General features: G+C 40.1%; 1 protein-coding gene across 4 annotated transcripts in view; it reads right to left on the reverse strand.

Moving 5' to 3' along the window:
* Window positions 1-26,794, reverse strand: part of cadm3 (cell adhesion molecule 3) — a 128,482-nt gene that overhangs the window by 65,624 nt on the left and 36,064 nt on the right. For all 4 annotated transcript variants that reach the window (XM_084731646.1, XM_084731645.1, XM_084731644.1 and 1 more), the window contains exon 3: window positions 8,497-8,646. In XM_084731646.1, coding sequence (XP_084587772.1) covers window positions 8,497-8,646 — 150 coding nt within the window. The remainder of the gene's footprint in view (window positions 1-8,496; window positions 8,647-26,794) is intronic.

Here is a 26,794-nt window from a genome sequence, read left to right on the forward strand (position 1 = left end):
TCAGAGTCAAATTGAAGAATAAATCGTGAGGACCGTCTGTCAGGATCCTTATGGCTTTATCTCTTGTCCTGACAGGATACACAAGTCACTCAGCTTCGTCCGTGGTTTCCCAGTTCCTTCACTATTCTAGCAAGCTCACCCTGGGGCAGCACTTCAGATGATCAAATCATAATATCAAGTAGGATATTAGTACACTCAGAGTTTTGTAAACTATTTTCAGATTACAGACTCGCTCTGACGCTGTTGAGTCTCCTAAAAAAAAAAAAAAAAAAACTTAGACAGCCTTCATAGATGCACTTAATTAATACAAGTTATAGGCAAGGTTGTTTTGGATGAGAGCACCAGCTAAAAGCCAGATATGCTAATGTAATGTCCTTGTTTGCTTCCCTTTCTTTGTCTTCATTTCAATGTTTTGCTTTCTCTGCCTGTCTTTATCTCCCTCATGTCCATCTCTTTGTCTCAGTGTCTCTCCGTCTCCCTCGCTGTCTCCTGGTAGTCTCCCATTAACGCAGGAACCCATCTGTTTTCATGCTTTCCTAGCTGTCTAATCTCTTCTATTAGCGGCACTGGGTCTTTTTTTTTTCTCCCCTCATCCTTCCACCCATCCACTCCCACACATCCCCTCCAGGGTATCTGTGGTTCCTTAAAAGGGTCTTAAAATAAATTATCTAGAATTAAGCCCTTAAAATGTATTAAAATATCCCATATTGGCTACAGTTATCAGATCATTTGTTTTTTGCTGTGGAATGACAGGTTCCTTTTGCTCTAAATGTTCACGCTCAGATTAATACGGGACAGGATTAGCTGTACATTTTTTTTTGTCATTGTATCTGCTTTAATAAACACAACTGGGCTTTGTGTCCCTTAACAATTAATTTCCTGTTTTGCTTTATCTTTATCTGGGCAGTTATAGTTGCAGAACTCTCATTAGCTCTGCTCCACTGGAACCAGGCTGGTTGTCGGAGTTTTGTTCCTGTTTTTTTTTTTTTTTTTTAAGTTTTTCTATTCACTTCCATGTAGCTTTTTTTAAAAGTCTCTTAAATATGCCCACACTTTGTTCCCTTCTCTGTGTCTCTGTATCACCTCTTATCTGTGCAGAGCAGGGTCAAATTAAACTGGTATCATTGGCTTTCCTTGCCTGAGTAATGACAAAAGTCAGCTTGAGCTTTCGATCTACCGCCGAGAACTGGATCAGATTGATGTGACCCTGCTATTATGCAACATCAACATCAACATTTCATATAGAAGGAATGCACTGACGTCACTTTCTGACTAGAGCGTGCCCCCTCAGTGAGACTGAGTGTCAAAACATCCACAACATAGCTGCCTCTAGTCAGAGAAACTGCAAAGCTGAGAAAAACAAACTATTATCTGCTTAAATTAAAGGCAGTTAGACCGGACAGTGACTCTTATAACTTACAAAAGAAACGTGGATACATGGATACATGTGGCCAGGTTCAGGTTTCAATACCAGGAAATTACACAAAGCATATGTAATGTTACTTCATTGTTGGCCAAATTAAAGTGTGAAGGACACCATTGGATGTTCTGGTTGTATGTGGACAGGTTTGTACAGATATGTGATGCAATGTGCATTTGTATAACAAAAGGTTCAGTTACATTGAATATAAATGAAAGATGCTGAATGTTTAATTATAAGTTACATAAGAATATAGTATATAACTTAACTCTGATTTAACTCAAATAGACAACATACATGGCACAAAATGGCAACTGAAAATCCATGTTTCAGTGACTGGATTGTTCAGCTGATTGCACTACAGCTCTTTACAATTTAAAGGCTCATTTATGCCCCATTTATGCAAATAGATACGCTGTCCACATGCTTCCATGCGTCCTTTACATTGGCATAGATGTTAAGCAATAAATCCACTAAAAGGCTCTGCTCAGAGTCAAAAGTTTCTGACAGCGACATGATGCTGGAGGAGGTTGTAATAAAGAGGCAAAAGTGGAGGCAGCCCTTCAGTCATTAAATACATCACAACATTTGTACCTTTTCATTGTGTCATGTGGTCGTGTCTCACTTGAACTGTTGGCTACACTGCTACACTGTCACCATGACTTCTGGTGGTACTGTTGCTGTTTTGTCCATATCAGTAAGCATGTGCACAATTGTGCACAAATATGGACAAAATGGGTGCAGAGCATGAACAGAAGGCTCCACCCATTTCCGTATCTAGCATTAATCATAATGAGCATTTTGTGGCATTCAAGATGAATGCTACAGCTGCCACTCAGTGGGTGTAACCCACTGACTATATATTGAAATGGACAACATGAGAGCTCCCCAAAAGTAAAGCCAAAGCATCTCATTCACCCCCTGGTGGCTGGCTGCAGTACAGGTCATTAATGTTGCCTCTGCAGATTTAAAAGGAGGACATGGACCAACCGAAAACATCAAAGTACATGTCAAATAAAATTTTCCCAAAGATGTTTTCTGTAATTTAAGACAGTTATAATGATGCTGATGTTTGTTCAAGTTTTCAGTTTTATTTTTTTATCAGTTTCATGTCATCACTGACAGCGATTGAGTCAGCGGACGGGAAGTGGCGCTCAAACCCTGGTCACTACTACACAGACTCAGACTCCAAATGATGTCATCAGTGCAAGATGGCAGCACTCGTATCCAGGATATTTTTGCAGTGGGAGGAAGTGGAGTGCATTTTTTATTTATGTCAGTGGTTTCTTCCACAAAGTGCAGCATCACAGCTTTGCTTTTGATTGCTCAACTTTTTTTCACAATATTTGCAGATAAGAGGTTTTTATGAATTAAATCCAAGGTCTCTTTCCCTTCATCCTCTGCATCATTTTTACTTTGTTACTTTTCTTCTCTCTATAATGTTTTTTGTTTGTTTTTTATTGTGAAGCACTTTGTGAGTCTGCTCTTGAAAAGTGCTATAGCCTACACATAAACTTATAATTATATGTCTACCACACCCACCTACTTCATCCTCTCTGTCCATTTTCTTCACCACATTTCTTCTTTTCTTCTCCTCTCATCTTTTAGTTATTTCTCTCTCTGTCTCTTGTCTCTCTGGCTTCTGAATTTGCCTTCTCTGATCTTGCCATAGTACAGTTTCTACTCTGCAGTGTGGCGGCCATCACTGTGAGGAGTTGTCACTCATGATTTTCTTCTTCTTCTTCTATCTCTCATCATACTGTTCGTCCATCCCTCGCCCCCCCTCTCCCTCCACCCATCCATTTTTGTCAACTCTCAAAAGTCTGGTCCATGCTGTGCAGTGTTGGATCGTGGCAGAGAGGAGTCCTGATTTTCTCTCCTCTGCCATCTCTGCCTCTCTTCAATCAGCTCTCTTTCCTGTTCTAGTCTATCCTTCTTTTTCTCCTCACTCTCGTCCCTCCATCTCTTGCTGTATCGGCTCTGAAGCACACTGGCTGCACTCTGCTGTTCAGGCCAACTGCAAAGATGACTTGCTGCTCCATCTCGATCTATCATTAATAAAGTGAAGCACGGCGGACTCTTCAGTCACTCTTTTCCCTCAACTCTGCCTCACTTTTCAGATCCCACCAGTCTTTTATTTTACTTTATTAATCTGTCTGTCCTTCCTTCACCTTTCCCTTCTTGGCTGGACAATTACAGTAAACTTCCAAGCAACAATCATTTGGACTGTCATGTGTAAGAGATGGCGAAGTTCCACATCAACTCAAAGGGGCAGAACATTTTCAAAAATGACAAATTATATTGAAACAGCTTTGGAAACTGTTCAACAACATTTGTGTGACTTTGACACAGGAAACTGCCGTTTTGGTTTTCTGGCCCACAACCTAATTATTTCACTTCTTAAAGGGACAGTCCACCCAAAAGTTAATAAAACATATTTTTCCTGTAGCACAATGCATCCATCTTGATGGGTGTGAATGGTGAGCTTTAGAGATACTTCCTCCTATGAAACTTGTGACAACAAGGTCTGTGGATTATCTTAAGGAACTGGGTCGTGATTTCTGGTATTGAATTTTGAAATGTACTTTTTAGCACTTTGTGCACCTGAAACCATTCAGTCTTATATTTGAGGGAAGGTAGACATCTCTGTGGCAGATATCTCTAATGATTAAGTAAGTATTTTTGATTTTGGGGTGAACTGTCCTTTAAGTTGATGCTGGCTAACTAGCTAGGTAAATACTGATATTACAAGTTTGCTAGTGTTTTTTTTTTTTTTAATTAGCTAACTAAAACGTGGCTATATGTCACATTTACAAGCTGTCTAGCATCATTTTAAGCCATTTTCCAACCATCTTAAATCATCAAAATTTGTTTTTCTTTTCAACAGAGAAGTCTAGCACAAAGTATATCTGAGTACAGAAAACATGTAGCTGACCGAGGTTCCAAAATGGAGCATGACTGAGGAAGGGAAGTGTTTGCTAACAAAGTCACCAAAATAAGTTTCTACATTAACAAAATGTCAGTTTTGTGTTTACATTGTGTAGCCCCCAAGTGGCCAAAAATAAGTGAATGTAGGTTTAAGAAAGTACTTTTTTTATTTAAATCGTGAACTTTTCTTAATCTGACCATTATCCCTGAAGTTATTTTTGTGCCTAAACTTACTGAAAAGTTAAACAGGGCTAAGGTGCAGATCAGAAAACAGTCATATGAAAATGATTTGTAATGCTCTTTTGACTTTTCAAAGCCAAACTTATGTAGTTTGTTTACTTTAAGTGACTTTCCACTGATTTTCCAGTGAATAAATACAAGCAGCATGTATGGCTGACTGCAGGCATCATTATGGTTCTTCTTGACATTGCACTCAGTTTTCAACATCTTGTTAGAGTCAGAAAATCTTTCTTGTGTCTCCTTCCTCTATTCTCTCCATCTGCTTCTCTTCCCTCAAAAGATTTTGCCTTTAATTTACAATGTTTCTCCTCCTTCTTCCCTCTCTGTCCATTGTCATCAGTTTTTATCTTTCCTCCTGTACACAGCTCCACCCCTCCCCTATCTCCTCCTTTCTTTAAAAGCCAGGATCTTCATGCCCCCCCCCCCTTCATTCACTATCCATCTGCTGCACTTTGATGAGAAGACATGGTTGAAGGGTTGATATCTGAGCTCCCATCATCCTCCTCTCCCCTCTCTGTCTCTCAACTCTCTGCCTCCCAAAGTACAGCATCTGCTGTGCATGCTGGACCAATGCAGTGGGGACTTTCTGCTCCATCTCACCCTCCATCCTCTCCCCCTTTCCCTCATCCTCCGATTTTTCTCCAATTCCTCCTCCTGCTCCTCCTCCTCCTCTTCCAATACTCTTCTCAATTCCCTCCAAAGTAGAGGTCAGCCTTTAAGTGTTCCATCACTGCAGAGAAGAGCCTCACTTTCTATCTCTCTCTGCTCTCCACTGTAGTTGAAGCTCCATCTGGAGTAAAGACTCGCTGATCTCTCCATTTGTCCTTCCCCACCTCCCTCCCTCATCCACTCTCGCCTCTCTGTTTTCTGTTACAAGAACGTTGGCCCTCAGCAATGATAACTTCTCAGCCTGTATCCGTCCCTCCTCTCGCAATTCTTGAACTCCATCTCTCGTTCACTTCACTTCTGTTAAGTGTTGCATTAGTGGACAAGGGAGTCTTTCTATCCCTCTCCCATCCCTCCTTCCATCTGTAGCAGACTCTCCTCTTTTCACTCCAAAGTAACAAGTCTGTTGTGTGATGTTTAACTACTGAAAAGAGACAGACTACAAAAAGTTGGAGCATTTTTGGTTGTCAGACTTTAAAATTTCCTAAAAATCATTTGACTCTAACTACCATTTTGGGGGCATTTAATTCATCATGTCAAAGAAAAATGAAAACTTTTTTTAATTGCAATCAAAGTGAAGTAACGTTGCTGTCTTTATGCTCAAACCAGCTGCTGTGCATGCTCCTTTTCAGTCCTGACAATGTTTTGAACCATGGGTTTGAGCCAGCACAGTCAAAAATAATCATTAGCACCAAAGCTCCATATTTAAAATGTCAGTCCTTATTTACAGCATCAGTTTTTTCACCTTCTTTTTTCTTCAAAATACAGGGTCTGTTGTGTGATGTTGGACCAGTGCACTGATGAGTGGGAAGTCTCTCGTTTCAAAATATTATTAAAAACCGCCCTGGCTTACGTTAGGCCATCAAGTTGTACAAAATGGATTATTAAAAAGCAGAGACAGTTTCTCTTTAAAAAGTTATTGTTTGAATTGGACACACTGACGTAATTTAGCCCAGTGGACTCTTGAGGTTTATTTTTGTCCTCCGTTTTCATTCACTTCACTTTTGTCACCATACAATATTACAACATGTTGTTTGTTATTTCGGTTCCCTAATGTCTTTGTTTGGGGCTTTTTCTCTGGAACAAAGCTTTTGACCCAGTGTGTACAAAGTAATTATTAGGGCCTTGTTCAGCAAAGATGCAGTAGCAAATATCTCTATTGCAACCATGTCTCCTAAAAATTACAGTCATATGGAACTAATGCACATTAGGATTATTTTTATCAAGTTAGAACCTATTCACATATACTTATACATACAAGATACACTCAATGAAAAAAAGGTGCTTACTAGAACCACAAAGGGCTCTTCAGCTCATCCTCATATGAGAACACTTTTAAGTTCCTGGTAGAACCTTTTGTAAAGTTTTCCCTTGGTACCATTTCGGAGAGTTCAACCTAGAACCTAACATTAAGGGTTACGACTAGAACCATCTGTTAAAGGTTTCACCCAGAACTCCCTATGGGAGGTTCTTCAGAGAACCTTATTATGGTGTTAACTTAATCCTCTCTTCTATCCAGAAACCCTTCCACCTTTTAAGGGTGCTAATAAAAACATACCCCAGGGGTTCTACCAAGAACCTTTTTATATTCCAATAGTTTTGTCTAGACTGCACCCAGGGGGTTCTACAAAGAACCCTTTTATATCATGGTATGAAGAATCCTTGGAGAAAGAGTTCTTCAAGAATTTTAGCAATTCTTACAGAACTCTTTCTTCTAAAAAGGATTCTTTGGATGAAAAGGGTTCTTGATAGAACCCTTAGTCATACAAAAGAGCCCTTGACTAGCCCTTTCTTCAAAAAGGGGTTCTTTGGAAGCAAAGGGCTTGGGGTAGAACCTCAGCCTTTTAGGAGGAACCCCCTTCAGAAACCTTATTACTAAGAGTGTAGGTGTCTGATCTCAAAAGTGTAAATGCATCTAAGAAGCATTTAAGACTTAATTCCAATTTCTCACGACTCGTTTTAGCCAGATGTTGAAAAGGTGTAAATCTGTCTCTCCAAGATGCATAAATAATTTTCACTCCTCCCGACTGGAACTACATCAGTAAGCAGTCTGTAGAAGTAGCCACTACACAGTCTCTCCCTCGTGATAACAGCAGCTAAAGTGACACTAAATTACACCGAAATAAGCCGCTGTATCTGTCAACGACAGAGAGAAAAGCGGCTGCGGTAATTTCAACACATATGATGACACAGACGGCTCACCAAGCTGTTGTAGCGTTTATCTGGGTCTGGACTGGTTTTACCACTCAATGATCTGTGTAGGTGTGAGAGCACTGATCTGTATGAACGTGAGGGTGGAGTGTGAAAGAATGAAGAATATTGAACTTTTGTCTCTCTTGTAGTAAATAAATGTGATTCATTCACATGCTTGCACTAGTTTACAGAATGTTTATTAGCTCACTTGATGCTATTGCTGTTACCGTTCATTTCCGTAACTAAGTGCAGAAGTCATTCTTCTGGTCTGTAGTAGGGTCTATGTTGATTTGTAGCCTGGGAAACCATAAACGGATTGCAATCAGATTTACAATATGGCCAACAGGAATGTGCATACAGTTAGTTGAGTGTAAACAAAAGAGCATTAAACTGCATCTGGATTTTACACAGATCTGTAACATCTGAAATGACATGTGCATGGGGCCATAATCTGCAAAGACTTTTCTCTACAAATTGTCATTCCCTCCAAAACATATTTGGCAAAGAAAATTAGTCATATTTAGTATATTTTGTAGGACAAGGGCATTTAAAAGTCTGAGACGGTTGACCTCCCCTCAGACAAAGCTTTGAAAAAGGCAGTCGCCTTCCTTAGTTTATTTGCCTAGTTTCGCTCAATTCCTGGGATTCTATGAGATCACGACTATGTTATTTGATATCAAAGACACTCAACATGTGAGACAAATAGCTGAATATTGCTGTTTTACATAACTTCAGACTACAACAAATACACAGAAAAGGTCTATCCAAAGGCATTTAGTAGTTTCTGAATGCAGGAAAGTGGCAAAAACAGTACAATTCCATAATATTTTATCTCTGCGCTGTCTTTTTAATCAAATAACACACATTTAAGCTGTTCTATGTGATCTCCTTTTGATAACTAATATATAATTTTCTCATTTCCGTTCACTGAGCCTCCCCTGAAACTGTTTGGAGCCCTCCTGTGGAGGCCCACCTCCTACTTTGAAAACCTCTGCTGTAGGAAATATGATTGCACTTAGACTTTCTCGCCATCCCTTCCTCCCTCTCACCTCTCTTCTCTCCAAAGTAGAGGGTCTGCTGTGCAGTGTTGGACCACTGCAGTGAGGAGTTGTCGCTCTCAGCCACCCGGCAGGTCAGTGTCACTGTGCCCCCTACGGACACCGTCTCATCTGAGGTCACTGGCTGCAAGGGGTCGTCGTCTAGGCAACAGAAGAGAGGGAGACGGGGGAGAAAAATCATAAGACAGAGCGATAGAGAGGCAAAAGAGATGCTCATATGAAAATACAAGCAAAAATAGTAGCACACACCAACACACAAATCAGATAAACCCACAAAATGCATTACTCGCCTCGCTCCCTCTCCTTCTCTCTATCTCCCCCCGCCCATCTCTTTCTCTGCTTGTCAGATTATCTATATATCTCTATCTGTCTTTCTGAAAGCAAAGACAGAATGCACACACACACGCGGACATGCTGTCAGAGGGACAAAAAAGCAGACAAATGGCTATCTGGTTGTATGTCTGCGAGGCCAATGTAAGAGCGATGAGTCAGGAGCAGCCCTGGCACCCAGAGACTGCAAGACCTGAGGGACCAGCCAAGATGAAGAGACCACGGCAGGCAGTGGCTCTCGACAGGTCAAAGCAACAACAAGAGCACTGTCTCATACCTCTAATAGCTTTGTAACCCTCTTTTGTCAATATCTGTGTCAGTTTTTAACGCCATGCATATGTATCGGCTGGTACAGAACAAGCTCAAACGGGACAGGCATTATGGAAATGAGCAGGTCAGAGGGAAAGAGAAAGAGAATACAAATGACCCAGCATAATGAAGGGATTCGAAAGGCTGGAGCCAGAGCTGGAACACCACAAAAACCACTGAACAGTGAACCGTCTGGGTGTGTAACAGTATTCAAATTGGCTCAAATTATGGTATTTAACAGCAGCCCCTTGATAACGGGTGATGGTGCAGGCTAATTCGGCTCTTTGCATTCAGCGAGGGTGGCAGACGATTACGTGAACCAGAGCAAGAGATGTATACTAAAATACACGGGCCCCTCTTCATGGTAAGTCACGTTAAACATGGCCACTCTGGCGCTTTTACTTGAATTTAGAGGAATCAGCTAATCTTTTCCCATTAACTTAAAGGGATAGTCCATCCCAAAATCAAAAATACACATCTTTCGTCTCACAAGTAGTGCAATTTATTCATCGAGATTGTTTTGATGTGACTTGCAGATTTTTTGGAGATATCCGTCACAGAGATGTCTGCCTTCTCTTGAATATAATGGGCCTAAATGGCACTCAGCTTTTGAAAGGCAAAAGCAGTGTCTATTTTCCAGAAATCATGGCCCGGTTACTCAAGATAATCCACAGACATTGTTGTAAGTACCTTCATGTTGTAGTTCCAGTAAATTCTACCATAGAAACTAACCAAAACAGAGGAAAATATGTATGTTTGACTTTGGGGTGAACTGTCCCTTTAAGATAAATATACACGTTCTATTTATTCAAGTTAATTAGACTTAAAATTTCTAGTATTTATTATAAGAACACTTCAGAACTTATAAACATTAGTTTGTCTAACTTAAAGTATTTTGACTCGAAAGGATGGGTTGAATGATTGTATAGATTTTAAAGTTTTTAAAGACACATGGTCAACATATTAACAGACTTCCCAGCATGCATTGTGTGAGACTAGAGACCTGTCTTTTTTAAAGTTTGAAGAACATATGACAAAATGAGAAAATGCGAAAGGAGTCAAATTTGTTTGTAATGTTTGACAGTCTGTATGAAGAGTTGTTGGGTCAAATTACAATCATGAGCTTATTGAACCTGTTTTCTCAAGTAAAATTGAATTAACATTTACTTGACTAAAGAAGTAGTTTGTTTTTTTAATCATTATAAAATTACCTAAATTTGTCTGTTCAAATTCAGTCAAATTAAAATTTTAAGGCAGCGCAGACACTAACTTTTTGTAATGTTTGTGTGACTGAACAGATGTTGGTTCAACTTAATAGCTCCAGCTCATTAAACATGTTTTGTCAAGTACAACTCAATTAATATATACTGTATATTTGACCAGAAAGAAGTTTATTTGTTTTGAATCATTACAAATTGAATTCAACTTGTCTTTTCAAATTCAGTCAACTTAATAATTTCAGGCAGCCCAGACACTAACTTTAAGTTAAAACAAATAGTTTACTTTTACAGTGCAGCCATGCTTTGCGCTCCCCTCCCTTCCTGCTTGCTTTGAAACGTGCCAGCACTCGCTCAACCTAATCTCGAGCAAAACAAAAACGTGGCATAATTGATGACAAGACCAAGCCAATGGAAGGAACATCTCATAAGAAGATATGCCTCAAAGCGGTCTCCTCACCCCTGAAAATATGGCGTGTATAAATAGTTTAATTGGAACCAAATTGTCAAGCGGGAGACAGGTTTATATTCGGTGTGGAGCGTTATCACATCCTTGCACCGGCGGTGGAATTGATTTTTTTTCTGCAGGAAGAACATCTGCTTAAGTGTGCTTCTGCGGAACTCCCATCAAGACATGAAAGAGGGGGGGACACGCAAAGAGAGGATGCAGAAGAGGAGGCGAGCAAACTAACTGCATGTAGCATCAAAAACACACATTTGCACTACATGAGCTCAGAGCAGCAGGCAGGAACTGAGGGCATCTCTCCTCTGTAGTTTTAAAGTTGGACAGACAGTTCAGCATCTCAGAAAACGGAAAGTTATTAGTGCAAGAAGAAACCCCAGGTAAAAAAAAACAAGTATACTACAGGAAACTTAATTTGCAAAACTTAATATGCAATTGGGGTATTTCTCAATTTGAAAAAAAGGCATTTGATACCATTGATCACGACTTGTTAATCAAGAAACTGTGTTGAACTGGCTGAATATCTATATAGGGAACCGTCAACAGTTTGTGCAGATTGGTGAACATAAATATTCATACTTGGACATCACTTGTGAAGTCCCACAGGGGTCAGTTTTAGGGCCAAGATTGTTTGTTTTGTAAATTAATGACATATGCAAAATATCAAAAACATTGAAATTTGTGTTATTTGCAGATGACACTTCTGCTCTGGGGACAATTTACAGCAGCTTTTGGAGGTGGTCACATCAGAAATGAGCAGATTAAAAATGTGGTTTGACTCCAACAAATTATCATTAAATTTGAACAAAACCAAACTCATGCAACAAAAGTCTACATTAAGATAAACAATGTTATTATTGAAAGAGTGTATGAAAACAAATTTCTTGGTGTTGCAGTTCTGGTCTAAGCCAAACACACATACTGGATCAAAAGCATTGTATACTCTATTGTTCTCTGATATTGCCATATTTAAATTATTGTGTTGAGGTATGGGGAATCACCTGCATTACAATAAATTACAAAATTATTAAATAACTGGTAATTAAACATACCTTTGATTGTACAAGAGAAGCTAATTCACCTGATTCAATGTACACTTAAGTGTACATGACTGTGCTATTTTGAGACAGCTATAACATATTTAAGTACATCTTTTTTATATGAATACTGTATTTTAAAAAAAACAACTTTTCTTTCTACTGTAAGTATGTATTAAACCACTTTTCAGATTGGGTTAAGTCTACTTCAGTGTACTTCTTTTGTACCTGGGAAACGTAGGTCTGCTTCTGTGCTGAGATTAGACAGAGCCATAACAGCTGTCATTTCAGTATTAAAACACTCAGCACTCAGAGACTTCCAGAGCCTTTCGTGTCAGAGTCAGTCGCTCCTTTGCTCTCTGTGGTGTTTTACTGCAGCCCTGACCTTGTGGTTAGTTTTCCTAAGCACCGTGATGGCTGAGGACTGAATGTGTGGTCAAGTGCACCACGGATTAGTGTCTCTTTTAATAGCGTCTTGGGCTAATTCTTGCGGCTGATCGCAAGAGCTCTTCTACTTGGCACGAACACTTTGGGTAAATTGGCTGTCCCAGTGCATCAGTCAACAAGCCAACCACAATGAGCTGTGACAAGTTAGCCAAACTTGTGTCTTATCTTTGACTGCAACAGACTGCTGGCATTTCTGACCAAGAACAACCTGTTTGAGGCTCAGAGCGACATTTGTGCTGGTCAAACATTTTCAGTTGTTAATTTGTGACTCTTCAGCAACAACAAGCAGAATTTGGGGAGACATCTGCCTTTTAAGTGGACATATTTTTTTACAAATCTATACACCTAATATTTAGCCTAACAAAATATTTTTCTGCACTGCAACAACATTTGCTTGCCCTATCATGATATTACATTGGTATATTACTTACACTGAGTAAAATATTCAAGCCCACAATGTCATGTTTCATATGGTTTTGGCATTATATCAAATGGAGAAATTCTTGGTAAATTAGGGATCATATTATACACATTTTTTCAAAATTCTGCCTGAAATATCAAGAGTCCTTGGAAACGATGGATCTGCAACTGGAAACAACCTCAAATTAAACAAAGCTTGCTCTTGTAATAAATAATGACCCTTTGATAGATCCAGAAGACCTAAATAGGATCAAGCCCATGACAAACGTAATTTCTACATATTTGTTTCTCTTGTTATTATTTGATTATTTCAGCATATTTTATTTTCATTTCAAATTATTGATCTAGAGCAGTGGTCTGCAACCTTTGAGTTTCTCTAACTTTAACTTTTGCTATAAATTTATGTAAGGAAGAACAGTACATTATCTCAAAAGGACAGCAGAAAGTTTGTAAACTAAAACAAAAATCTATTGCAGTATGTTGTACACCAAATTTCCAAAAAGTGTTAATATTTCATCAACTAAAATAAGCATCAAAGACTGTGTCTATGGCTCGGTGTCTTTTCCTCTAAATTGTAATGGTGGCTCGTTTTCTTGAGTCTCCATAAGCTATGTTTGCCAAAAAAAGTCTTTAAGGGAAAGAGAGAACTTAATAGTTGCGGCTCCAGACAGATTTATTTCCCCCTTTTTTAGCTAATAGGTTGCAGGCCCCTGATCTAGAGCAGTGCTGGCCTGAAGGTTAGATAAGTGAGAAGCTGCCTGGAAGATAAGAGATCCAATCCACAAAGCCTGACTTTGGTAAGGCCTTTATATCCAAACTTAAAAACTCATTTGTTTGCCTTAACTTTCAATTAGTGCTTGTTTTGAAATTAGTTCAGGCCTGATATCATTATCCTTTTAGTGGGTCTGTCTCAGTCTGAATGAATCTCTTAACCTCAGCACTTACAGCCCACATTTGTTCTGCAGATGAAAGTACAACTTTCTAATAACTGCAGCATTTCTCCAACCTTGTGATTCTGTTTCTGTTCCCACATGCCTCCCAGCTGTGTGAGCTTTCCTTCTCCTCTCTTTCTACCTCATTTTTGCTCTCTTTATTTCATTATGTGGCCCGTCCTCTTCCAGGTCTCCCAGGTGAAGAGGTGGTCATATGGCCCACTTGCTACAACTGAGGTTGTTCAATGTCTACATTCTTTACATATTTTATAAACCACATGTATCTGAACGCTAGAAAAATGAAAGCTGAGAAAACTCAACATTTCATGGCAATCTGTATTTAGTTTTAAGTCCAACTCAGACTCTTAAGTTTTGAAAAAATGTTATCAACTAATGTGTTGTTGAGATAATTTACTTTTCTAAATTAGATCAACTTGAATCTTTGAGTTTTAGACACCGCCAAAAATTGTATATCAACAATTGTTGAATAAACTCATTTAAAGTCAAAGTGAATACTGGTTAATAATGTAACACTTTCAATCGCAACCATTTAATTTTCAAGCACTAAAATAATGACAAATCAGTTTCACAGATCACTGTGAACAATTTTTTGTTATGAATGCGCTGAGCGAACCAGTAAAACAAAGAGTGGACCCAAAATGCAGACTGGACAGAGGAAGCAGAGCTCAAAAAAGGATTTAATTGCAAACAAAAGGTCAAACAAACAAACAAAAGCTCAGGCTTACTTTAACAAAGTGGGTATCCTCCAAGAACGTAACAAATCCAAAAACATGAAGACACACAGACAGGGCTCAGGACATCAACGCAGGAGACAACAACAAACTCACAAAGACACCGGGAAACACAGGGACTAAATAGACTAAACTGATGAGACACAGGTGAGAAGGACAGGTGAAACACATGACAATCAAAAGGGTGGGAAACCAGACAAAGACAGGAAGTAAAACAAAGACACACAAGGGAGAACCAAGGCTACAAAATAAAACAGGAAATGTCCAACAAAATTCAAAACCATGACATTTTTGAAATACCTTTTTTGGGAAGTTTCTAAAATTCAAAAACTCAACAAGTTTATTGAAAGAAGAAAAGTAAATTATCTCAACACAAGATTACACGTCGGCAAAACTTTGTTTAGTTTATTTTAAAACTTAAGAGTTTGAGTTTGACTAATACCTCAAAAATCTAGTGAAGGCAGTTGTCACTTGACTTGACAGCACTTGTATCTTGTTCATTACCACGGCTGGAGTTCTTTCAAACCACTCATGTAATCCCCATCTACTCCAAAGGCACTCAATGGCCACAACACTGCATGTAGTAGGTTACACAAAGTTTCTAAATCAATTAATGCAATCTAATAAATAAAGGCTAATCTAACTCTTATTTAACAGGCAGCCTAAATGTTTTAAAGATAATTAAACTGCACTCTGCATTTTAAATTTAAAGCTCCACTAATGCATACAAATCACTTAATGTTGTACAGTATATGAGCAGCATGGCAGTTGCCTTGTTAACGCTATCAGTCAAATATTAATCAAATATATGTTGGGTTTAATTTAGCTGGAGCACTGTGTGGGTAGAATTTAACTGCATCTGGATAATGTATTAATCTTTTTGCAGTATTTCAAACAACTGTAAGCAGTCATGTGGTGAGATGGGTGGGGTTAGCTGCAGTGGGCATCAAAAGTTTCTGTGGTTGACAAATTTAATGAGACATCCAAACTCCCCTAATGGCACAACAACCATCCGTCGCTGGTCCCAACTGGTTTACACAAACACCACAGAGTCACTCGGCAGTCGCATATGACCCCCTATAAGCCTCAGATACAGATACAGCTGTTCTTCTTACCTTTGAAGCTACTTAAGAGCGAAGTTAAAGGGGGGGTAAATTAAGTTCAGGCAGAGTTTAAACGGTTAAGTCAGGCTAAACACCCGAGCTGCAAAAATGAAAGGAGAGACCTATCTATCCTTAGCAGACGTTAAGTTAAACACTGTGGCTTGCTCTTCTTTCTTCTCTCCTTACATTCACTCCTCCACTCCCCCCCACCTCGAGCTGTAAGCCCGAGGAAGACACGGGTATTTAAAGCAACACAATTTACACTTTTCCCTCGCTGACAACAAGGTGAGAGAACGCAGAGGTAGAAGGCTGACTGGGATAGCAAGTTGAGGGAGAGAGGGGGGGAGAAAGATGGATGGATAAGGGTATGTAGAGGAGGGTGGGCGATAAAACAAGGCGGGAAACCGAGTATGCGTGAAAAAACAAGAATGTGGGGAGAGAAGAAGCCAGTGAGACAACAGAGGAAGTGTGAGGAGCTCGAGGGCCCTCCAATTATGACAGACTCAGGAAAAATTTACAAAACAGTTTCAACACTTTTTTGAAAATAGGCTTATTTACTTTCTTTCTAAGACTTATGAGAAGATCAATATCCATTTTATGTCTGCACATTATATAAAGAGCTGCAGTCAAGTCATGCTTAACCTAGCACAAAGACTGGACACAGGTGACGAGAAAATAAACCAACAAAGTACTCACTACTCAAAGTTCTTTTGAGAAGCAACAAACACACCCTGTTTGTTTATTCAGGAACAGTAAAACTGACAATTTGTGGTTTTGGGTTGAATAACTGACTAAAACTGCACCTGAAGGGCAGATCACGTGAGCTGACAGGACTGCGTTTACATCCATGATGCTTCGTGCACAAACACAGTCAGATGTTGAACTTTTTATGTGAAGATGTCAACCATATTATCATCACCATCCCGCTGCTGTTTACATTCAACCAAATGCAAAAACAAAACTAAACAAACAAACAAAAAAACGAATGAATTATTTCCTGGGTGTGCAGGTATATATGCATTTATTTTGCTTTATATTTTTACCCTTTTTGCTTCCAGTCTGAATTGAATTAATCATCTGAAAATATGTTGTATTTTGTGTGTATTTTGAAGGAACTACAACTCTAATTTTGTCATAAAACCCTGTGTTGTATAATGATAATAAATGTCCTTGAACCCTTAAAGGCTGAGGTCCTCTCAGGGCCACTCAAATCCTAATATTTGAGGCTGCAAATTATACTCAAGAAGGTCCCACTTTGTAGTTTCAGGTCTCTGGTGTGTGTGTTAATATGGGGAGTACTGATGGAATACCTGACCACAGTTGCTCATTACCTCTTTCTCTGACTTTCTGAGTCCCCCACATCTTTCATCATGTCTACCTTCAGGTTTCTTTAGAATCAGATTTTTCTTTCTTTCTTTTTCTTTTCTTTTTAAATGAATCTTCGCACACCCTGCGTTTAGGATCAAGTCCAAAGTTTTGGACACATGAAAACATCTAATTGGAGCTATTTCTTGGCAAACAACCCATGGTTTATTATAAGAGCCAGATACCGGATTCCAAGACGACGCCCATGCATTTGAATGAAAATTGCTCACCCAGTGCATAAGCCAAAGCCTCCTGGAAGGGTTGTACAATTAGTTGATTAACTGATGACCAGAAAATGAATCAGCAACTCTTGTGAAAATTAAATTATTTTTTATGTCAGTTTTTAAACAAAAGATGTGATAGTTCAAGGTTGTCAAATGTGAGAACGTTGTTGCTATTCTTGGTCGAACATTACTGCAAATTGAATGTCTTTCGTTTTTGGAAAATTGGACATTTGACTGGCCTTGGGCTCTAGAACACTCTGAAAGGCTGTCTCACTGTTTCCTAAGATTAACTGATAACAAAAATATTCATTGGCTGCCAGCCCTGTGATTCCTCACTTCCTCACTATTTTTCTCTCTGGTCTTCCCTGCTCAGTACATAGACTTTGCTTTGGGATGATGTCATGGACATAAAAATAGATTTTCTAAGCTTTGGGAAGGTTTTGCAAATATAAAACCTTAATGAGGAGTCATGTCGGTTTTACAGACATCTCTTGTATAATGGTGCTCTGTCCTGTTAAAGGAACAGTATGTAGGATTAAGTGGCAAAATAGAAAACAGCTCATCACACCCTCCCCTTCAAGGCCCTATTTGTAACAAGTATTTATCCTAACTAGGCTACTGTAAAATATACCCTGCTTCTATTCTATTTCTGTTACTATAAATGGGACCATAATTTAAAAAATAAACATCATGCTGTCTGGAGGAAGACATGAAACTGACAACTGAGATGATAGAGTCACTAGGAAACTGTTTACTGAGGTCCTAAATCAAGTGAGAAGTAAGGTCATTTTCTCATAAGCTTACATACAATCAGACCTGTTTTTGCAACCAATTGAGTTGTCCCCATTTGGCCATTAGAAAAAAATGTAGGGTTAAGGTACTTCTGCATTGGCTTTGGCTTCACTTTTCAGACACAGAAGCTCTGTCCACTATTTATACAGTCAGAATCATAAGACATATTTAGAAATATTGAGAGGTGTTTTCTTTTTTAATTTCGCCCTCATTTTCAGTCTTTACTATAAGCAAGGCTAGGCAAGAAGTATATTTCATAAAATATGAAACTATTCCTTTAATAAAAACATCTTCCCTCACATTTCACTCCCTAAAAAGAACAAACAGTGAAAAATTCAAATCACCTTGGCCATTTCCATGTTCACCCCGTCTCTTCCTTCCTCCTCCATCTGTCTCCCTCCATCTTCTCCCCCCTCCTCCTCTCCATCTGCCCTGAAGTCCTCCTCGGTTTCCTCTCGTCCTGCCTCACCTCTTCGCCCTTCTGTCGAGCCTCGTCCTCCCCCTCCTCCTCCTCCTCCCCTATTCCCGATCAACTCATTTACTCCTTGCCATCCTTAATTCCTTCTTTCCCTCCTTTTTTTGTTCTCCCAGGGAAGCTTTACTGTGTTGCTGCTAATTAGTGCGGGTTAATGAACTTTATTTACTGTAATACAAGTGTGTGTGTGTGTGTGTGTGTGCACCACCTTCAGCATGTGGGTCTGGGCTAAGTGTGTGTGTTGCTGTGATGAGGTTATTATCCACATGCTTGTGCATGTGTTGGGTGTGTATGCGGTGTGTGTTTTAAGGTGTTTGCACCTAAGCGTGTAGGTGTAGCTGCTTTGCAAGGCGGTAATTATCAGATGTGCACATATTTTCAGGTGTGCAAGTGTGAGCTTATTATCAAAGCTTGTGTGGATCTGTTTGCATGCAAGCATGTGCGAGGTTGTGCTCATTGCAGTTGTATTTGTTTTTCAGGGAGGAATTTATCTGTTTGTGCACAAGTGTGTGGGATGAAGTATCTGTGTGATTTATGAGATGGTTTTTATCTGCATGTGGTTGAGGCTGCGTGCATGTGTGTGTTGGCGTATGTGTGTATCCACATTCTAGCGCAGCTGCACAGAGAGTATACTGTGCTATGGTGTGTGACAGACAGAGTCATGTGTCTCAGTGCTGCTGATGCTGTACACATTTGATGGGAAACTCAGCCAACAGTGTGCGGTTTGATATGGCATGGTATGATACAGGCCATTACACACACACAGAGGCATCCACTCGCGCACAGTGCAAGCATAGTGACACGCCCCCTGAGTCATACACAGGAATGTGCACGCATACACACACTTGCATAAACACATGCAGGAAGACATATTAGTCAAACAACACCCACACTTATGGAACGACATGGAAACGTAACATGAATGTGCTTAAAAATACATTAGATACAGTCAGACACATAAAGCAAACATGCAAACATATGCACACAAAGCACACAGAGGACACATTCGGAAAGACACACACCCAGAAACCTCCCCCACACCATCTATCTATGCCCAGCTGTCCCCGTCTACTACCCATCCCCCTGGGTAAGTGGGTGTGTATCTATCAATGTGTGTGTGCCCTTCTGCCCACCTCTAACCTCTTTTTTTTATCCTTCTCTCACGCCTGTTGTAAGTCAAAAAATGCCAGTGAATGCCAAGAAAAACCAAAACATCTGCAACGTGAAACCCATCCGTGCCCCCCCCATCCCATTTTCACTTTAAAACAAACACTTCTTTGGCCTGTGAAGTGTGGAACGGAGCGGGTGTAGCGAAAGGCTTTGTTTTCCGCCTGATTTTTGCGGCTTCGCAGCCTTTAATAGAGAAATGCTTGTTGCACTACTCATTCTGTTGTCCTGTCACCATCATCTGAGGGCACAGAACAAATTACTGATAATCTGTGAGGGGGGTGGGTGGGTGGGGAAGTGGAGGGGGGTTGGGATTGGGCTGTGTATTTGGGATTTAAGCACCCCCGTCTGCTGTCTTAATACAAACAAAGTCCTTAGCCCTTAGTTTTTCCCTCCAGCCCGCCTTTTTTTTTCAGGGTTTGCAGGGGATTCTGAGAGACCAAAACAGCCCCCACCCATCTCCCATAAGTACCCCCCTCCAACTACCTCCAGCAGCCCTGCTACACCACCCCTCCTCGGCTGCCTGTCAAACATAGTTAGCTCAGAGCTCAGACGATCCCTCTCCACCTCTTCGTCCTCATCCTCCACCAGCAGCTACACCCCCCCCGACACACACGCACACACACATCACTACCACCACAGCCCAGCAGTGTGTCTGCAGCAGCAGTGAGGCGCCAAGCCGACCGCCCCACCCTGCCACTGGAACAGCGCTATGAGAAAGAAAAGAGAGCGCGCGGGTTGAGAGAGAGGAGGTGGGGGGAGAGGAGGGAGAGGGGTTCAGCTTGCAGAAAAGGGCAGCAGCATCACTGCTGACAAAAGAAAAAGAATAATGATTTGCCAGGAAAAGAAAGACAGAGAGAGTTGGGGCGGTGAGGAAAGCACAGGGGAGAAACAGAGGGAAAGAGAAAGAAAGAAGGAGGGAAGGAGAGTGAGAGGTGAGCGAAGGACGTGGCAGAAATAAGCATATATAGATAGATGAGACCAATGAGGAGAGATGACAGGGTGACTTAGAAAGGGGGCGAAAAGACTGAAAGAGCATAAAAACACAATGAGAGCGAGACAGAGTGAAGCAGAACAGAGTGGAAAGACAGAAAAGTCAAAAAAAAGAAGACAGAGGATGGAAAAGGGATGCTGACAGAAGAAGTGGAGTGGAAAGAAAGTGCAACAGTGAGCGGATAAAAGTCAAAGGACAGGTTCACATCTTTTTGTAGTTTATCTTAATACAATAAGCATACTGAAAGAGTTATCGGTTCTTCTAATCATTCATCCCTCCTCTCCATATGGGTCTGAAGTGATCTTCCTCTAAGGCGATTTCACTGTAAGTGATGGGGGACAAAATCTGCTATCCTCATTCTCAAGTTCAGCTGGTTAATATAACGCGTCAGCAGCCTGAGTTAGACAAGTCAAGAGGGTATCTTCCAAAGTTTAAGTCTTTTTAGCACAAAATTCTTTTCCCATCAACATGAAACTGGCCCAGTTCAAGCACTAAATTTTGAACCGTTCAGTTTCCACCAAAACTAAACTGGTTAGGAACCTGAAAAGTTGGTTCTCAGCTGGAACCAAAGGATAGCAGGTTTTCCTTGGGAACCAAAGTGGGCATGTCATGTTCAACAGGTTGTTGTTGTGCCTCTATTCATGACATCCTTGATTACAGTGGTCCCACTCAAAACTGGTGGAAATGTGGGCTGGTTCACTGGATAGGACGAAGGATCTCGAACAGCATCAGAGTGTTTTTTTGATGGAAAAGGGCTCTTTGTGTTTCCTTGTTATGTGTTCCCGTGCTGATCTGAGGTAGGAAGGATACTACCCGGTAATTGCAGGCATGATTGGATTGCTAAGTAAGCCAGGTGGGTAACTGACTGAGGACTCCAAACCCCCAAAAGCCTCAGATTCACTGCATGTCAGCTGGTTTTTGGAATTGCAAATTATTGTTACCAATGTCAAACCCACTCAAACAAAATATCCTGTGAGGCAGGTTCTGCATAGCCCAGTGATCAAGGACCTGCAACCATATTGGACGATTCTGCAACTCACAATTATATCCAACATCAACAGTGCCAGTGCAATAAAGAGTGTATGATCATCTATGTTACATTACAATTTGATACAATACGTTATGATACGATACGATACGATACAATACGATGCGATACGATGCAAGGAATGGGTATCATTTAAAAAATTATGATACAGGCTTCATTTGATACCCTTTTTTCCTCTTAATGCGATACCCATTATGTCACTAGAAGCATTCTTGAAATAATCCTTCCACACTTGATGCATTTATATTATTATGCCACAGGTCAATCACAAGTTGCATTGAACACAAGAATGTTTGCATGATTTTGCTCACAGCCAATCACTACAAACAGTAATTTTTTATAGATCTGGGTACACAAAGGATCAATTGCACATATCGACTGGAGACGTTTCTTGGCACTGGGTGATTTTGGTTGATACCTTAAAGGTATCGAATACCAATACCCAGCCCCACAAGATACGAATCCATAAGATACGATAAAATACACTTAATTGTCCTTGGAGTGTGTCGTATTTGCAGTGACGCAGAAAGAACGGGTGTGGACGTTTGACCTTCATGCAGGAGGCCAATGTTGATGTTCACCTTGTTATTAACCAGAATCTTTCCTTAATCCCATTTTGTTGTTTCCTTGCCTTCACCATGCCATCACCATGGTTTATTTGCTGCAGATGGTGCAGAAAGTGAGAATTGTTTGCATTGAACGTAATCCGTGTTTTTGCACAATCACCCATCAATATTCTTGTCTGGTGATAAGACTTGTTCTGCATTATTTCCTGATTTTGGCACTGTCTTGTAGAGGGGAGTGTGACTGGACAAAACACCAGCAATAAACATCCATGCAGCTGTCAGAACAAAAACGCACAATTGGTTTGGCAACCTAAGACTGCTGAAACTTCATATCAACTTTAAATGAACTTCTGTGCATTTTTGGACGGACCAAGGTCAGGTTTTAGTCCGGTTTGGACGGAATTACTTCTCAGTTGAAGTATGGACAGGAGGAATATTAGAGTGACCAAAAACTCTTTAAAAAAAATCTGAACCTTATAATCAGATATGCCTTTCATACTGAGACCATTAAGCAGCTACTGTTACATCATAATTAGCTCCATAATCATCTCTGTAGTGTTGCGATACCTTGCTTGTATGGTAATGCTCTGTAAACTACTTTGGCAATTGTTCATTATTTGACAGCTGTGCCAGCTAAGCTTCTTTAAAAATGAACCGATTGGACACAGACAGAGACAAAGAGATAGTTTTGATTTTAAAGAGAGGAGCCCTTTACTGCTCCAGCATGCACACAGATCCTAAGAGCCTCACCCATCAGAAATCATCATTAGATAAGAAAAAAGAAAACTGAGCTTTATCTGTCCATCTGCACCAACACACACACACACATCAGGAAGATAAAGAGAGTGAAATCTTTAATGCCTTGGCAAATGCACTGACTGCCCCTGCCAATAGGCCACTTAAAGAAATGAGAAGTCAATTACCAGAAGTCTGCCCTTTTTACGAAGATCGCTGGACCCACTATAGGCAGCCTCAGAACCTGCACTGTCTGTCTCTCTCTCGCTTTCTGCATAGACAACACCCATCTTTCGAAAACAACAATTAACAAGAAGGCTGGAAAAAGTTTATCCTCTGTTCTAGGAAATACATGAGTGTATCACAATCACACATACACACACACACACACACACACTCTTACATAAGCATGAAATTGACGTGCACTCTGGGTGATAATTCAATATAATTGTTTGTGTTTCAGAGGAATCGTATCATGATGATGTTAGTGTTCCACCAAATTCTGTTATCTAGATTAATGATTCTCAACAAACTGTGATTAAAAAATAACAAAGTTAATTCACAAGGTTTTTTCATGTATGAAGAGTTATGTTTGATATAAAGCTTAACAGCAGGTCACAGCTGCACTGATCATTAGCTCAGGTTGTATGTGAGCAGGCAGAATGCAGTACATGTAACAGAATAATTACGATGCAAAAAAGTTAACTGTATTCCTTTAACACTAGCATACCCTTACAACGTCTGCTCCAGTGTGATCATGTCCCTTTCAGAAGCTTTGTAATCCGCACTTGAACTGCAGCTTTTATGGAAAATAAATCTGTAATGATAAATCAAACACCCAATGTATTCTCTAATTATTTATCTGTTTTCCAACATAAAAAGTTGTTGTTGTTGTTAGCATTAGTTAGCCGCCCATGAGCAATCCCAACATGTCTTGGGTTGAGTCTGTCGACCAATCAGAGGCTGTCTTCCTGTCTTGTGCGTGATAGTGCTGATCCTTAGGTGTATTGATAGATCTAAGCAAACCTTAAAAATGAAATTTGTGGTGATTGTAATAAGCTTGACACAGTAGGTATCACATGACCAGAACATTGCAGTTATGCGTCACAGAGCAGTGTCAGTTCTGTCTTCAACCTGCGAAATTGTTGTCATCATCCAAGGACTCGACTGACGGCTAATTTTATCAATACAAAAATCAAGTTAGCTAGCTAACCTGTAGATACTACTAGTACTCAAAAATATTTTAGACTGCACTTTACTTTAAGTTTGAGTGTAGTGTGAATAGCATGGGCCTCCTTAAAAAATTACATTTAGGCAATTGTGTATAACTAATGAAGAAATAACTAGAAAAACAATTAATAAACCTTACAAGTAAGATAAAACATTATAGTAGTCTAAACAATGTCACCATATTTGGTATTGAGGTGGTCCAAACGTAACAGAAAATAATCAAGATATGTTACTTTAATACTATACTAGGTTACTGACTATTAATAATTATATCAGAATACACATTTAAAGTAACCCTCCCAAAACCTGTATGTGAATTTACAAAATTTGCCAAGTCATACACTATATCCCAAGTGTGGAGAGCCTTGTGTATTTTATCTTAGTGCTGCAGTGTGGTTCAAATTTGTGGCTATCGTTTGGGGAGGGCCCTTTCCTGTTTGAACATGAAAATGCCCCTGAGCAAAAAGTACGGTCAAGTTCTTCACTTCACTTTGTGCCCCACATCAGTGTTCGACCTCACTAATGCTCTTGTGGCTGAATGGGAGTAAATCCCTTCAGGCAGGTTGAAAAGCCTTCCCAGAAGACTGCAGGATGTTATAGTAGCAGATTAATGCCCACAGTTTTGGAGTGACATGCTCAGCAATTACATAATAGAACAATGTTTACAGAACATGTCCATTCTTTTGTATGCCATTAAGTGTATATACATTTAGTTCATGATTTTTGAGCTGTTTAGAGTTTAACTACTGGTTTGAGTTGGCAGTGACATTTCTTGAGGCTAGCTGTATTTTGCTTGTCTCTCATGTTGCATGTCATCAAGGGACTGATGTCGCTGAGAGCTACTTCCTGGCTCTCATTCCACGCTGCCTCCCACACTATTTTATTTTCCACAACCATCTGGTGACCCCCAGAAATTATCTCATGACCCTCTTGGGGGTCTCGACCCCCTGATTCAGAACCACCGCTCTATAACATGCTCAGAAATATGTAACTGACACACAGAGGCAAGCAAAGTCACCACTGTCAAACTGCACAAACACATATACACACACTCTGTCACACACACACACCTATCCACTTGTAAAACCTTCCGATAACAGCAGCGACTTATGCACTAGGCAAAAGAAGGATAGGGCTCTCGATGCCCGGGGAAGGGCCGAGATTAGAAAAAGGGGAATCGTCCTAAAGCTTCAGCGACAGAGAGAGGCTGAGGAGGATGAAGGAAGAGGGGGAGAAAGAAGGAGACGGAGGGAGGGAAGGAGAGAGGGAGAGAAGGGTGAGCCAGTGAGCCAAGGGTGACGAGGGAAGATATGCTTCAAATTAAATCATTTGGAACAAAAGAGGATTGTTGCCAAGCAACCCAGCCAGAACGGGGTTACCAGGGCAACCGAGGTGACCCGAAGCTTGACCTAAGAAATGGAGTCGCCCTTGTCGTCCATCGCCACACGCACACACGTGAACACGCAGACATGCACACACTTCTGCCGCTCTCTCTTTCTCTCTGTATTGCTTCAAGGTCCATCCGACAAACGCAAACAGACAGCAGGTTTCTTCTGGAAAATGCAGAGCACAACGGAAATGTCACCCCGTGGCACAAACAAAACGCAGGGCTTTCAATCAAGAGGGCTTTTTAAAATTGAGAGAGTATGAGGTTAGGCAGCTAATGGATGACGTTAGCCAAAATCAACAGCTAGTGAAGCGCAACACATAAACTGTCCAATGTCCAAGATGAGCTTGTAGAATAAATAAATAGAGCTGTATTTTTCAGAGGGTTTTGGCAGCACTGTCTGTACACAAACACTTTTGAAATGATGGATGACGCCCAGATTCTCCTTTAGGAAGGGAAAGGATGTACAATTCTCATTTAATAGACTATTATAGAGGTTTTACAACAGAGGGCATTTACATTGAAATACCATTGCACTGTTTTCTTTTTGTCTTTAACATGAACAAAATAAAAAGACCTAGACCAATAGAGTATATCTGCAATGATTTCATAATCATTTTTAAAAACGGTTTTAAGAAAAAAAAAAAAAAGTCAAAGTTCTCTGTTTCCACTTTCTTAAATGCCAAAATATTTTCTGGTTTCTTTACTCCTCTATGACAGTTAACTGAACACCTTTGTTTGAAAGTAAAACAAAACATTTCAGGATATTTCGGGACTTTGGGAAACACTGATCAACACTGTTTACCATTTTCTGACATTTTCTAGACCAAACAACTAATTGATTAATCAAGAAAAGAATCAACAAGAAAAATTATTGTTAGTTGCACCCCTACTATAGAGTGCTGCAGGAATGAGTCTTAAAACCCAGAAGTTGGCATTTTTGCACTTTTTCCCTCATCTGTAAGTCAGTGGGTTTTTCTTTATTTGCCTGAAATGAGGTCTGTGGTTAACAATTGTTTTTTTGTAGAGGGAACCAGAGAGATGCCTCCAATATGTCATGGCTGTAGCGCTCCATAGAGACCAGATATTATCTATTTTCCTCTCAGTCTGACAGTATCATAAACTTTATATTCTGTACCATGTTGGTCCAGCTCTTCACCAGATGTACATTTACACTGTACACTTACAACCCAATGTTCTTGACGGACGGACCATTTCACCATTGCATATGTTCAGCACATTTATTCATTATTGAAGAACCTCTGACTGCATTGTACATTCAAATCTTTGACTGTA

Source organism: Lutjanus erythropterus, chromosome 12 (assembly GCF_056507025.1).
Source record: "Lutjanus erythropterus isolate fLutEry1 chromosome 12, fLutEry1.hap2, whole genome shotgun sequence".
Classification (NCBI taxonomy): Eukaryota; Metazoa; Chordata; class Actinopteri; order Lutjaniformes; family Lutjanidae; genus Lutjanus; species Lutjanus erythropterus.